The 15,232-nt window shown below is 45.6% G+C and overlaps 1 protein-coding gene across 1 annotated transcript in view; it reads right to left on the bottom strand.

Annotated features, from left to right (window-relative positions):
- CFAP54 (cilia and flagella associated protein 54) overlaps positions 1-14,921 on the bottom strand; it is a 196,912-nt gene extending 181,991 nt beyond the window's left edge. Inside the window, exons 1-2 of the mRNA XM_034774729.1 lie at positions 14,696-14,921; positions 6,590-6,695 (exon numbers count right to left, since the gene is read on the bottom strand). Of these exons, the coding sequence (XP_034630620.1) occupies positions 6,590-6,695; positions 14,696-14,898 (309 nt within the window). The 5' untranslated portion in view covers positions 14,899-14,921. The remainder of the gene's footprint in view (positions 1-6,589; positions 6,696-14,695) is intronic.
- Positions 14,922-15,232: the final 311 nt, after the last annotated feature.

Here is a 15,232-nt window from a genome sequence, read left to right as displayed (position 1 = left end):
AGATGAGTCAGGGTTTTTTTTAATTCAGAAACTTGACAAATACCCAACACTGGATTTAAAATATTATGTTCTCACAACAACACAACAAACTCAAGGGCTTCCTAGAATGTCCTACAGCTTGAGAGGGATAATCATAATATTACTGAGAAAAGCACTTCAGAACAAAAAGCTTTATAAACTATACACAAGGATTGTTATTTCATCCCCCTCTGCAGTGCCCACCTCTTGGGCAAAAAGAGCAAACCGTTTCAGAATTCTCACCAAAACCACACAATGCTGTAGAACAAGAAGTGATGAAAACTAATGGATACCATTGAAACTGCAGAAGGAATTTAGATACCTGAACTAGCCAAAACACCTCATTTAATAATCCTACTCTTGTGAAAAATGCCATAGGGTCTTTAATAACTACAAGCAGGCAGGACCTCAGGCTTTATGTCTCATCCAGAAGACAATCCTTCGGTAGTACAATGATTCCTTCTAAGACTATGTTGGGACAGTGGTTCCATACTGACTCAGAGGTTGAACTGCCATCTATGGCAGTGGTTCTCAAACAGTGGGTTGGGACCCCCTTTTAATGGGGTCACTAGGGCTGGCTTAGACTTGCTCGGGTCTGGGGGCAACCCAAATATATGGAGATATACCTACCTCATAGAACTGGAAGGGACCCTGAAAGGTCATCAAGTCCAGCCCCCTGCCTTCACTAGCAGGACCAAGTATTGATTTTGCCCCAGATCCCTAAGTGGCCCCCTCAAGGATTGAACTCACAACCCTGGGTTTAGCAGGCCAATGCTCAAACCACTGAGCTATCCCTCCCCCCATAACATCTGAGCCCCATTGCCCAGGGCCGAAGACTGAGGGCTTCAGCCCTGGGCAACAGGGCTCAGGTTACAGGCCTCCTGCCTGGGGCTGAAGCCCTTGAGCTTCGGCTTTGTCTCCCCCCCCCCCCCCGCCCTCGGGCTTTGGATCCCCATCCACGGTGACGGGGCTCAGGTGGGCTCAAGTTTCAGTCCCTCCTTCCTGGGGTTATATAGTAATTTGTGTTATCAGACGGGGGTCGTGGTGCAATGAAGTTTGAGAACCCCTGACCTATTGAATCACCAACACCACTTCCTGCAGCCACAATTCCTTAGAGGTCTCCCATCCAACTGGACTTGTGGGATCTGGCAGATTGTAGGCCAGGATAATTCAAACATGATAAATGCAGATATCTTTCATGTTTTCTTTCCCTCATAGATCATTTTAAAAGTTCAGGTACAGTTAGTCCTATTAAATCTTAAATAGCTTTTTATTTTCTTCAGTCATCTCAGATTTCTTCAAATTAAATACTAAAATAATGTATTTGTTTTCCAGATGTGTTTTATATAGAAAACTGAAGTGTTTTCCTGAATTATGACAGTTATATCGACTTTGCACAAGAAAGAAAAACAAAACTTTTCAAATTAAGTTTGTCAGGAGCCTAAATAGGCAGTAATTGTCCTGTATTATACATACGTAGAAATTGGAGTTGAGGCTTCATCGGGGACTCTACCTACCATTCATGCTGTGAAAGCATCATGAGATAAATAGTCCACCTGATGACCAATAGCGTTTTTCGGAAGTTTCATATGTGATCGTTTTTATAAGTAGTAATGAAAGACAACACACTGTGTTATAATTGGTATTCACCATGATTAATATTTAAAGGTTATTATATGTTAATGCCTATCATTTGTATCACAGTAATACCTAGGAGTCCAAGTCATGGACCAGAATCCCACTGAGCTAAGCACTGTACAGACACACAGCGAAAAGATTATCTCTATCCCAAAGACCTTTCAATCTAACTATAAGACAAGAGGCAACAGCTAGATACACGCAGACAGAAAGAGCATAAGAAAACAATGAGACAATACTGGTCAGCATTATGGGCAGTGGTCTCATTCCAGATGCCTAACTGTTAATAAGAATGCTATGTAATTTCTGAATAGATGACACCTGGAATCAAGGTGTGTTCTAAGAGATTGGAACTTGTTGATTGGTGGGAGCACAGTGGATGACAATGGAAAAGAGTCAAAAGCATGCACTTGTGAGGAAAAGGATAGCATGAGGGTTTGAAGCTGATAAAGATAGGGAAAGGCATTGGTGCTTGTCTAGGATGGGGAGTTGGCAGCAACTGGGAGGGGAGGCAAAGGAAAAGAAGGTGTTTCTGGGATGGATGATAGTGGATAGATCACTTGATAATTGCCCTGTTCTCTTCATTCCCTCTGAAATATCTGGAACTGGCCACTGTCGGAAGACAGGATACTGGCCTAGATGGACAATTGGTCTGACCCAGCATGGCCATTCTTACACTCTTATGATGAAGGGCTGCATCTTCAGCCACTAAAAATTTCAAGAAACTAGTCTACATGTTTCAAAGTCACCAACATAGACCGTCAAAGTACTTTCAATCACGAACTGGGCAACCCCAAGAAATGTGCATGAAGTTCAACGTTTCCTTGGATTTTCAAATTTGTACTGATGTTTTATTAAGGATTTTGCAGAATTGGTGGGGTTGCCCAGTTCGTGATTGAAAGTACTTTGACGGTCTATGTTGGTGTCACTGGGAAAGACTATATAACCTAGAAATTCCTGGTCAAACTCACATTTTTCTAATTTTGCATATAACCCATGCTCACAGAGATGTTTCAGCACTAGGCAACTGTTTTGGTCACAGAGGAATTGATCTAAAGTGTCCCTAAAAATGTCTTTAACAAAATGCTGAAGAGTGGTCAGTGTTCTTGAAAGACTAAAAGGCATCACAAGATAATCAAAATAGCCATAAGCTCTAGTTTCCAATAGGGTGTAAATCACCCAAATAGGATCTTAGTCCTTGCTGGAGATTGATGGGACATTAGTAAGGCCAATGAGGAGGTAGAGTGTCCGCATTCTTATTGAATAGGTTGAGGCCAGATCCACCACAATATAGACATGGGCCAATTTCATGGCAATGCTCCTTCTCTTGACCAATGAGATGCATTCACAGCTGACCTGCATGGCTGCCCCCTGGCATGGGGTAGAGAATAGAGGACTCTGTTATGATGGGGAAAATCAGGGGAACCTCATATGGCAGGAGGGGGAAACGGGGAACAGAGCCCCAGCATGGGGGGATGGTGGGAAAGGTGGCCTACAGAGCCCCTGGCATGGGTGGTGGGGAATGGGGCAGGGTTGATGAAAATCAATAATTTTTAAAAAATTTAAAAATCAGGGTTTTTTTAAATTTAAATTAAATACAGCTTTACTTTTTAAAATTAAACATATTTATAATTCAGTCTATGTTGAAGTCTAAAATTATTATACTCTATTAAAATAATTTAACTTAAATGCAAAAAATATTACGTTCTACATGTTTGTTGCCAAGTTTTAAAGAAAGTTCCATCAGGCATGTGTTTTGAGTCACTGGCTAAGCATGTGGAATAAGAGTTTATTAAAGTGCTAAACCAGCTTTTGCCAATAGTTGCCTCTTTTGAAGGTGCTGAGAAAATATTTTCTTAATTTCAGTTTATTCAACTAGTTCAGTTCAATGACTAGTTCATTCAAAGTTAAGAAACCAATTAGGCATTGAAAATGCAGTAAAGCTTGTTTCCCTCTTCCAATCTATGAATAAAAACTACATGTGAGAGTATATGCTACTAGTTCTAAAATCTTGAAGGACATAGTGAGCAGACACAATCAGTTAAATTCACTAACTACAGATAATACTTCCTTTGTTTATTAAATCAGTTAGTTTTAAAAGCAAGACATGTTTTGATAAACATTTTCTTATTTACCCAGAACATACAAAGTAGTTTTATTTGATTTTTAAAATGCTGCTTTTGTGCATTTTAAATTGAATTTCCATCTGAACAGAGCTGTACACAAACTGCAAGTAAAAAAAATTACTCATCGTCTAGTTAATAAGAAATGTATCATTCACCATTTTCTAATTTAGTAAAAATGTAAATATTAAGCATCTGAATAAAGGTATGTTAAGCTATATAATTATTTAAATAAATTTATGTAGATACAGTGTATCCTCTTGGTTAGTCAAAAAAAGGACCAAATTTAGTGTGAAGGTTTAATTTGTTGTAAGTCAACGTATTTTAATAGTTACCAGTCAACTAATATCAACCTTTCTTGAGGAAAATAACTAAAGTATAAATGCTAAACATAATTTAAAATAATTATTTAAATCCAGGTTTCCTCCTTGCTGATTTAAATCATGATTAAAATCAGTTATTTAAACTGCTTTGATTAAATCAATCAACCCTGGAGGGGGGGCGGTAATGAAGGTTCACACAGACTCCCTAGCATTGGGGGGGGGGGAAATGGGGAATCCTGCTATGGGAGGAGGGGAAATTGGGGGGAATGGGTGTAGACAGAACTTCTGCCATGGGGGAGAAAAAGAGAGACCCTGGAACAGGTGGGAGGGAGAAATTGGGAACGCAGAACCACTGGAGGGAGAGAATGGGGGAATCTCACATGAGGCACACATAACCCCTGCCATGGGAAGAAGGGCAGAATGGGGTACACACTAAGCCCTTTCCATGGGGATAAGAGAAGAATGGAGGGCACATGGGGGATGTGAAAACAGGGGTGCACACAGAGCTGCTAGAATGGGGGACCCGGGTATGGGAGGAGTGGGGAATAGGGAATGCACAAAACCCCTGTCAGTGGGAGATTGGGGAAGTTGCAGGGAGTCCCTGAAATAGAAGGGATGGCATGCAGGAAGCTTGTGAGAGGTACTGGAGGGATGCAAGGAAGCCAGGTATGTGCAAGAAGCTCAGCCTAGGAAGTGTGAAACCCTCTAGTCCTATATAAGTTCAGTTGCAAGTAATTACTTTCCAGCCTTAATCCTGGGGGAATTCTGCACCAAAAAATCTAAAAAATCTGCACACAATATTTTAAAATTCTGCATATATTATTTCTCAAAATAACACAATATAATCACACCAGTATCAATTATTTTGGTAATGTATTTAAAAATACCTGTCAGCAAGTATGTCTGTAACAATACAGACAATGAAAAAGATTCAGGAAATGTTTTTTGTCAAACAGATTTTTTACTAGGCATATAAATACAGAACTTTGAATAATTCATTTAAACTACAATACAGAACCATATTTCCCGCCCCCCACAGAAGCAGTGCAAAGGCTTGGGTGTAATGGAGGAGATGAGGGAGAGGAAAAGAGACTGGGAGTGAACCTGGAAGGTTGTTGGGTGTGGGTGGAAGAAATATGCAACAGATTTGGAGGGGGTCAGGGAGGGATTGTTAGGGAGCCTCCCCTATGCAGACCCTGGCTGATCCCTAGCCTCTCACATTGAGTCAGGCATATCTGCCCCTGTCCCCATGTGTCCCTGTACTCCCATGTGTCCTTGCACCTGCTCCTCCATCCTCATGTGTCCCTCCACCCCACTCAGCCATCCTCCATGTGTCCCTGCATCCCTTCCCTGTCCCCAGATGTCCCTGTACCCCCTCTGCCAGTCCCTTACCCCCATGTGTCCCTGCATCCCTCCCGCTTGTGCCCATGTGTTTCTATGCCCCCATTCAGCCATCCCCTTCCCCTATATGGCCCTGCACCTCTTCCCCCACCTCCATGTGTCTCTGTGCCCCCTCAGCCATTCCCCTTCCCACATATGACCCTGCACCCCCCCCATCCTCATGTGGCCCAGCACCTCCACTCCCATTCAGCCCTTGCCCCAGTCCGTCCTTCCCCAATAGCCCTTAGCAAACCCAGTCTGTGACATTCCCCCTAGCCCCACACTGTCTGTCTCCCCATATCCCCTGTTTCCTGACCTGGCCCCACAGGCACAGTGCTGCCAGACAGGCAATCTCTTCCCTTCCCTATTGGCAGCTGGGGCTGCTCCTGCCTGGGAGAAGCTGCTATGGTTTAGTGCCACAGTGGCCCCTGGTGGGCAAAAGGTGGAATTGCAGCAACTTTCCAGCAGAAGTTATTTTCTGTGGGAAAAGATTATGCGTGGCACATTAATTATGCATGCACGCAGTGGCACAGAATTCCCCCAGGAGTAAGTAGTACATTCTTGAACCATCTCTGAAACTTGGCTGGGAATTAACCCCCAAATATCAGGCAATAAACTGGGTTGGCAGGGCCTCCTCTTAAGGACACCCATGGGGGAGGATGTGGTAAGGTTTGAGGTCCCGTTCAGCAGGCGTCAAAAGAAATGTACTCACTAACACAGGTCCATTCTTTTTATTATTATTAATTTGTATTGCAAGAGTGCCTAGAGGCCCCAATCAGAGACTGCAGCCCCACCGTGCTAGCATTATACATACATAATGAAAAGATGGGCCCTGCCTCAAAGAGTTTTTAGTCTTAAACATAAGATGAGAGACAACAGGTGGACACAAGAAACAGATGGGGGAGCACAATGTGACAGTGAAACAATTACTCTCAGTGTAATAAGCTGTGGCCACAATGCACCAACTGCAATTAGAGTTATTTTTATTAATTTATCTCACATTCAAAACAGCTTCCAGTAAAGTATAATTAAACATTACCCCAAAATAGAAACACACAATGAAACACAGACTTGGGAGTTGAATCTTTTCTATTTAATATGACTTACTTTGATCTGAATAAGGAGGTCACCAACTTTCAGAAGTTTTTCATTGTAATACCAATCTGGCAGTCGAGGCTTATACTTGATCCAAATATTAAACAAAGTGTTTGCTCTAAAGAAACAGCAGGAGACAAAAGTTACACATTAAAAGCTGGCAACAGACCTGCTATATCAAGTAAATGAATAATAAAAATTCCAGTTTCGTTAGCCATTGAAGAGCTCTTTCTTCCAAATGCACCTGAAACAATATGAACACTATGGATTTAAAAACCAAGTGATTATTAATATTGATTTGAGCAAACAAGTCAACCATCAAATTTCAAGCTTTTATCACAATGGATTTACATTAGGATGAATTACCTCCTACATAAGTACTTATCAAAATGTGCTAAGATACGAATTCCTTTGAAGTATTCTGACAGGGTCATAAGAGGTATAAAATGTGTCCCACTTTCCAGCTAGTATGAAAAATGTTGAAAATCACTGGATGTTGAGAGATATTCAGTCTTAAAAAGCTATTTGGTATTTTAAATAAACTCAATGGATTACAATGTGGAAAAATCATTACATTAGAACAAATGAATGAAAAGGACAGAAAAGAAAAATGTCAAATGTAATAAAGCATGTCAGGCAGCCGTAAACTAAGGAATTACTGGATCCTGAAATAAAAACAGATATTTTTCATACTATGGCATATATCACAGGAATAAGAAGAGAACTGATTAGACAGCCTCTGGCATGAGATGGATCTAGCATGAAATGTACAAGAAAATTACAATAGTTGGAATAGATAAGGACATATGTGCTGAAGGTGGGAGAGAAAAAGTAAAAGAAAAACTGTCTTTAAAGAAGTATTCTAAGGGTATGTCTACACTGCAGTTAAATACCCACACCTGGCCCATGTCAGCTGACTTGGACTTGTAGAATTCAGGCTATAGGCTGTTTAATTGTGGTGCAGACATTCAGGAGCCCGAGCCTGAACATCTACACCGCAGTTAAACAGCCCCATAGCCTGAGTCCAGGAGCCCAAGTCAGCTGACATGGGCCAACCACGGGTGTTTAATTGCTGTGTAGACATACCTCCGGCAATATCAGATATCACCAGTGGCCAAAAATGTCACCTTCTGCTAGGCCAGGTTACTACTCTCTTATATTTCAGTCACAGACCCGACCACAATTATCTACACTGCTATCACCAAGGATGATTTAGTGTAACAAACTCCATCTCTGATTAATCCAACGGGTGTCCAGTAAACTGTAATTGATCCTCAAGGGCAGCCTGCCTGCTAAGTAGAGTGGACTGGCTACTTCATGCCACTACTCTGACTCCTATACTGGCTGTAATTTGAATAATAGGGTCCTTGTCTTTAAAACTCTAAATGGATATGACCTTGTTGTCTCAGACCACTTTTCTCTTTGTACTTAATTGAGAAAGCCACATTCAAATAGGGACGTGATAGCTAGTTGGAAACCAGGTTCATACTAACAAGCACAGGGGGTTTTCAGAGGAGGACTCCATTACAAAATTAAGTTACTAATCTTCACAATACCAAACATCTGTTTTTGCAGGTAATCCCCTAACAAATCACCTGCAGAGCAGCCTCAGCAATCGTAACAGAGCTACTCATAAGTAACAACTTATAAATAAGGAAGAAGAGAGGAGACAGAGGAGCTACACTTTGAAGACATCCTTTTCATAGGATTCTTACTCCTGGGTCTTGTGCTCCCTAATATAAAACAAATGGAAGTCTCCAACCTCCAAGGACCTTACAAGGGCAGCAGGAGTGGGTTGCAGTGCAAGCCTCCTCCTCTATTGGTCAAATGACATTTGGGACCCATAAAGCCACCTTTGTAACCTTCCAGTCAGTCCCTGATTTTAGCAGGAAATGAAGGCTCCTCAAAACAGAAATTGGCCAATCACATGAAAAAGAAATAATTTGCTCAGATACAAAAATATAAGTATCAAAGAAGAAGGGTATAAATCACCTTCAAATTCCAAGGGGAAAAGGGTGACCTTGGTGTAATGTAGGCCCTCAGCCTTCTATTGGACCTCACATTAGAACCCAGAAATTTGTACTATAACCGATGTAAGGTTTCAGTACTTAACTATCAGATGCAAAGGCTCCCTGCACTAATGCAAAACCAAGTTCACAACTTTATACACTAGTTTTCAAACTTCCTGGCACTTGTAATGGAGAAGTTTACTTCTCTTCGGCAGTGTAAATATATTTGGAGTTAGAAGAGTATTCATGCTCCTCTAAATTCAAATAGTAACTATTGTCACTCTGAACATCAATCTACACTCTCACAAATAGCTAGACTGACAAAATGATAATGGATTCTCGAGTATATACAAATCCCTTAGGAGGCACTGACACTGACCATGCTGTGATCCTCACTACAAGAGTAACCAGGAGTACCTTTGCCAGGGCTGGTGTTTCAAACACAAAAAATGGTCCAACTGTGTTGAGAGTTCCAACAACGCTTGATACAAGGAAAGAGGGAAGCAATACAGCAGCTTTATAAGCAACCTCAGAGATGAATATCTGTGATCTGGCGAGGTACCTGAATACACATTGCCACTCAGAATTCCTACCTCCATCTTCCTATACTGAACCTGAAGGGAGGATGCTGAAAGTTTTCATGCAATGCTGCCTGGAGCTGGAGGTTTGCAGTGGCATTAGGATGCTGGAGTTTTGGAAGTGAGTGCTCTCTCTCCCTGCATTTCTTGCTGACATTTCTTATTTGGAGATGATAAATGTCAGATGAACTGCTCGGTACTACTTACTTCAAGGATAAAGACTAAGAGGGCATCAGTTCCTAGCTTCAAGGTGGACAGTGCAGAATAATTGGGATGTGAAACTGCCCTGCTGGGCCTTGAAGTGAGCTGAGTCTGTGCTGATATAGGCAGCACCTGCAGAATCCCAGTTCTTAGAGGATAGAGCTGATTTAGGTTTTCACTTCAAGGATTTCTCCTTCAAAGTATTCTGAAGTGCTGGACTTTCTGGTATTGCAGGAGGGTGCCTCAAGAATGCCTTTGACGCATTCCCCTCATCACTGAGTACTTGGGATGACATTTGCAGATCAGATTCAGAACACATTTTTCTGCGGCACAATGTTTGAAGTTGCTGAATGGTCTTCCTTCCTCTGAGGAGTCTAGGTGGAGACTGACATTTTAAAAAAAGAATAAAGAACAGCCAAAGGAAATAAAGAACGGATTTCTGAGGCAACAAAATATCAAAGCACCAAAGTGAAAGATGATGAAGCTCTACAAACAGAGACACCAAAGGTATAACATGATCCTATGGCTGGAAATTGAAGCTAGACAAAGTCAGACTGGAAATAAGGCACAATTTTTTAACTATGAAAGTAATTAAACATTGGAACAGTTTACTAAGGGTCATGGTGGATTCTCCATCACTGACGATTCTTAAATCAAGATTGGATGCATTTCTAAGAGATATGCTCTAAGAATTATTTTGGGGAAGTTCTAGGGCCTGCTACAGGAGGTCAGATTAGATGATCACAATGGTCCCTTCTGGCCTTGGAATCTATGAACTCTGCAAGGGAAAAAGTCCAAAACACAAAGTGAAGGTGTCAAAGTACCTAGAAGCTGAAATAAAAGCTTGGTTATATACCTGAACATCCCCAACCCCCTGGAAACTGATGCACACTGATGGTACGCCTGGGCCTAACAGTCATCCTGGATGAAAGAATTATGGCAAAACAAATGTATCAATTAAAAACAAAACAAAAAACAAATAAAAAATGACCTTAGTTGATTAGAAATTGGGAAGGTCTACAACAGAAAGGGACACTCAAAGCCGATCACTGCTGGGTTGCAAAGTCAGAATGCCAGATGGAAAGGTTCAGCTGCTCATTGCTTCAGTTAACTGAAAAGTTCCAAGAGTTAGAGTTGGGTGATACGAAGTTGGTTAATGACACAACCCACCACCACTGTCCAGAGGGATGAAAAATGATGACAACTTGGGAAGTTCCACCTGCCCCATACTAGAGTGCTGAGAATCTGGAGTAAGAACTCTGCTCAAGTGAACAACAGGGAGTCCGGTGGCACCTTAAAGAATAACGGATTGTGTTAGAAAGAAATGTGTTAGTCTTTAAGGTGCCACCGGACTCCTTGTTGTTTTTGTGGATACAGACTAACACGGCTACCCCCGATACTTTCTGCTCAGGTGGTATTTTTCAGAACTACCTGTTTCCCTTGAAGGAAAAAGTAAGAGTATATCATAAAGCCTAGGTATTATAGTGATGGTCACTATGCAAATATATATTATAAGCACGTATAAAGAGACAGACGCACACAAATGCACAGTATGAATCAGATTTTTTTCCTGGCTGCTGCATACACAATGCATTATAAAAATGTAGAGATTGTGCATCCATACACATATATGCACCCACACATACATGCACACATAAAGGTGCACAAATACATATGAATATGCATAGCTATATGATACGTTTACATCCATGTCCATAAAAGTGTGTGTGTAAATAGACATGGACAGATACAAAGGTACACAAATGTGGACACATGTAGGTGTCCAACTTATTCACGCTAGAGTGTCACAATCTGACCCTGACAGGACTGGACTAGAAGTGTCGGGTTAAGGTGTGAGAACAACTGGACCCTCTTAGGCTTGGCTCATGTCATCTCTGATCACCTCCTCCTGCCAGTGGGGTCTGCGTGGCAGCAGCTGTGTGCCCCCCACCTGTCAGCTACCACCACCTTGTTGTACTCTGTGTGCGCCGTGGAGTGAGTGTGCCAAGTTGCAGTACCTTGCACTCTGCAGCACACACAGCACAGACAGTGAGGCAATGACAGCAGGTAGAAGTGGGGCATGCAGCCACCGCCACACTGACCCCATGAGCAGGAGGCAGCCAAAGACAGATCGCAGGCACGGGGAGCAGAAAGTCCCCACCAGGCCAAGCCCCAAGGAGGAGGCACCAGCGCTCATGCAATTCAGGAGGAAGTGTCAGGTTTGGATCCGGTCAGTTCTGAAAACAATTCAACATTCTTGCATCAGGTTTGGGTCAGCTGTGCTCAGCTCGAATTCGGGCAGCTTTTAAAATTAGGCCTGAGCAGACCTCTAATTCATACCCACTCACTGCTGATTTGTCACTGTCATGGACAGGGTGACCTGATTTTCATAATGAAAAGCAAGGGCAACTCCCAGGTGGCCAAGTGCAGTGTTGCAACTATCACAATATCTAGTGTTTTTCTTAACCCCCTCCCCCAATCATCTAAAGTCATGGGACTACATGAGACTCAACATAAGTTTCTAGACTTCATGATTGTGCAGAAAAACTGAAAAACATAAATCCTAACAGCTGAAAAAAAGAAGGCAAATAAGAACCCAACAAGTAAGATTTAAATCTCAATTTTTAAGCAAATTTCATTTTTTGTTTTTAAACACCTGGAGTTGGGAACACTGTAAAGTGCATGTGCACTAGGTGGGAATCCAGCACAGTGGCAGGGAGGGTGTCAAGTTTGAGGTGAGGAGAAAATCTGAGTAGATGGTTGGGGGACAGGAAGACTAGAAGGGGCCCGGGGAGGCATGATGGATGAGAGCTAAAAGAGAAGATAAGGGAGCCTGCAGGGGCTGATAGTAACTGGATGGGAATTGACAGGGTAATTCAGGAGGACCCAGCAGAAAGAGGCAGTGGCTGGATGAGACTGCCAGGGAAGGGGGCAGCAGGAAGGGACAGTAGATTCAAGGGGATTGCAGGAGGGAGGCAAGGGGCTGAATGAGGATTGCAGTGGGAAGAATGAGGAGCAGTGGTTGGAAGAGGACTGTTGGGGAGGAAGATATGTGGGATCAGGAGCCAGAGAGGGATTGTAGGGGGTCAGGGTCCAGATGGCTGTTGGGCGGGGAGGTGGGGACAGAGTCCAGATAGGGGTTACACAGGGAGGCAGCAAGGTCTGGATGGGGGTCTGCAGGTAGCAGTCGGGGGCGCAGGGTCCGGGCGGGGATCTGCAGGAGGAGGTTGAGGGAGCAAGAGCTGGATGGCTGTTGGAGGGCACAGGGTATGGATGTGGGACTGCAGGAAGCGATGGGGAGGAGGGTTCAGATGGGGCTTGTTGGGGGAAGCTACAGGGTCCCCAGGACTGGACATGAGAGAGACAGCAGGGTCCAGATGGGGGTTATAGAGGGCCTGGGGCAGGACAGGGTGGGCAGGGTCTGGATGGGAGTTATGGGAGGGGGGCTACAAAGTCCCCAGCCTGGGGGCTACAGAGGAGCTACAGGGTCCCCGGGGGGAGGGGCAGGATCCGGATGGAGGTTAAGAACATCAGAATATAAGAATGGCCATTCTGGGTCAGATCAAAGATCCATCCAGCCCAGTATCCTGTCTACTGACAGTGACCAATGCCAGATGCCCCAAAGGGAGTGAACCTAACAGGTAATGATCAAGTGATCTGTCTCCTGCCATCCATCTCCACCCTCTGACAAACAGAGGCTAGGGACACCATTCCTTACCATCCTGGCTAATAGCCATTAATGGACTTAGCCTCCATGATTTATCTAGTTCTCTTTTAAACCCTGTTATAGTCCTAGCCTTCACAACCTTCTCAGGCAAGGACTTCCACAGGTTGACTATGTGCTGTGTGAAGAAGAACTTCCTTTTATTGGTTTTAAATCTGCTGCCCATTAATTTCATTTGGTGGCCCCTAGTTCTTATATTATGGGAACAAGTAAATAACTTTTCCTTATTCACTTTCCCCACACCACTCATGATTTTATATACCTCTATCATATCCCCCCTTAGTCTCCTCTTTTCGAAGCTGAAAAGTCCTAGCCTCTTCAATCTCTCCTCATATGGGACCCATTCTAATCCCCTAATCATTTTAGTTGCCTTTCTCTGAACCTTTTCTAGTGCCAGTATATCTTTTTTGAGATGAGGAGACCACATCTGTACGCAGTATTCAAGATGTGGGCCTACCATGGATTTATATAAGGGCAATAAGATATTCTCCAGCTTATTCTCTATCCCTTTTTGAATGATTCCTAACATCCTGTTTGCTTTTTTGACTGCTGCTGCACACTGCGTGGTTACAGAGTGGCAGCTGCAGAGTCCCCAGGCTGGGGGAAGCAGGGTCCAGATATGTGTTACAGGGGGCGGGGGAGTTGCAGGGTCCCAGGCCCGGGACAAGGTGGGCAAGGTCTGAATGAGAGTGACGGGGGCGGGGGAAAGGACGTGGCTGCACGGTCCCCAGGGTGGGATGGGGGCCTGGGTCCAGATGAGTTATGGTGCAAGGGTGCTGCAGGGTTCAGGTGCAGGGGGGCAGGGTCCAGATGAGAGAGGGTTATGGTGCAAGGGGGTGGGAACAGGGACTGGATAGGCGTTACGGGGGTGCTGCAGGGTCCCCGGGGTGGGGTGGCAGAGTCTGGATGAGGATTAAGGTGCGTGGGGGGGACAGGGTCCGGATAGGGATTATGGGGGACTGCTGCAGGGTCCCTGAGATTGGGTGGCAGGGTCCAAATGAGGGTTACAGTGTGGGGAGGGCTGCAGGGTCCAGGTACAGGGGGGCAGAGTCCAGATGAGGGTTACGGTGCGGGAGGGCCGCAGGGTCCCCATGTGTGGGAGACAGGGTTTAGATGAGGGCTATTGGGGTGGAGGCTGCAGAGTCCAGGTGCGGGGGAGGTAGGGTCCAGATGAGGGTTATGTGGGGGTCTGCAGGTCCAGGTGCAGGGGGACAGGGGCTGCAGGGTCCAGGTGCAGGGGAGGAGGGACAGGGTCCAGATAAGAGTTGGGGAGGTGCAGGGTCCTGGTGCAGGGGGGCTGGGTCCGGATGGGGGGGACGGTGCAGGGGGGCTGCAGGGTCTGGGTGCGGGGGGGGGGGGGCAGGGTCTGGATAAGGGTTGGGGAGGTGCAGGGTCCCGGTGCAGGGGGCTGGGTCCGGACGAGGGTTACAGTGCAGGGGGGCTGCAGGGTCCCGGGACGACGGGGGGTAGGGTCCGGATGAGGGTGGAGAGTCCCGGGGCGTGTGTCGCGGGAAGTGCCCCCAGTGGCCGGGCCTGACACCCGCAGCAGGCGGCGCCCCCCGGGAGCACCTTACCGGCCCCCTCCCCGCCCGCGCTCTGCCTGTACCCGCGTCTGTGCGGCTCCTGCCCCCGCGGCTCGGCCGCCCCCACGCTCTGCAGCCGGCGAATGAAGCCCAGGAAGTCCCGCAGCTCCGACTCGAAGCTGTCGATCACGGGGTTCCCCGGCTCCAGGGCGCCGAAGAAAGTAGCCGGCGGGGGCTGCAGCCTGGGGCCGGGAGGCGGCGCCTGGGACCCGGCCTCCGCCATCATCCCGCTGCCCTGTACACACGGGCGGTTGCTTAGCAACGGGCGGGGGCGGCGTGTGCAGGCTCCTGCCCCGGCTGGTGTTTGTGCCCAGCGCCCTGGTCCCTCACGGCGCGGCCCGCGGGGCCTGGACCGCGGCAGGGAGCGGGGCGCGCACCGCTGGGGTTTTAACAGACCCACTGGCCTGACGGGAGGGTAAGGCCAGGCGGGATGACCAGCCCGGCCAGTGTGACCTAGGCCAATGGCCATAGGGGCAGGAACTAGGGGTGCTGCTGCAGCACCCTCTGGCTTGAAGCGGTTTCCATTAGCTACAGGGTTTACAGCCGTTGTTCTCACACTT

This window comes from Trachemys scripta, chromosome 1 (assembly GCF_013100865.1).
Source record: "Trachemys scripta elegans isolate TJP31775 chromosome 1, CAS_Tse_1.0, whole genome shotgun sequence".
Classification (NCBI taxonomy): Eukaryota; Metazoa; Chordata; order Testudines; family Emydidae; genus Trachemys; species Trachemys scripta.
The sequence above is the reverse complement of the archived record's forward strand: the minus strand, read 5'-3'. Positions and strand labels throughout refer to the sequence as shown.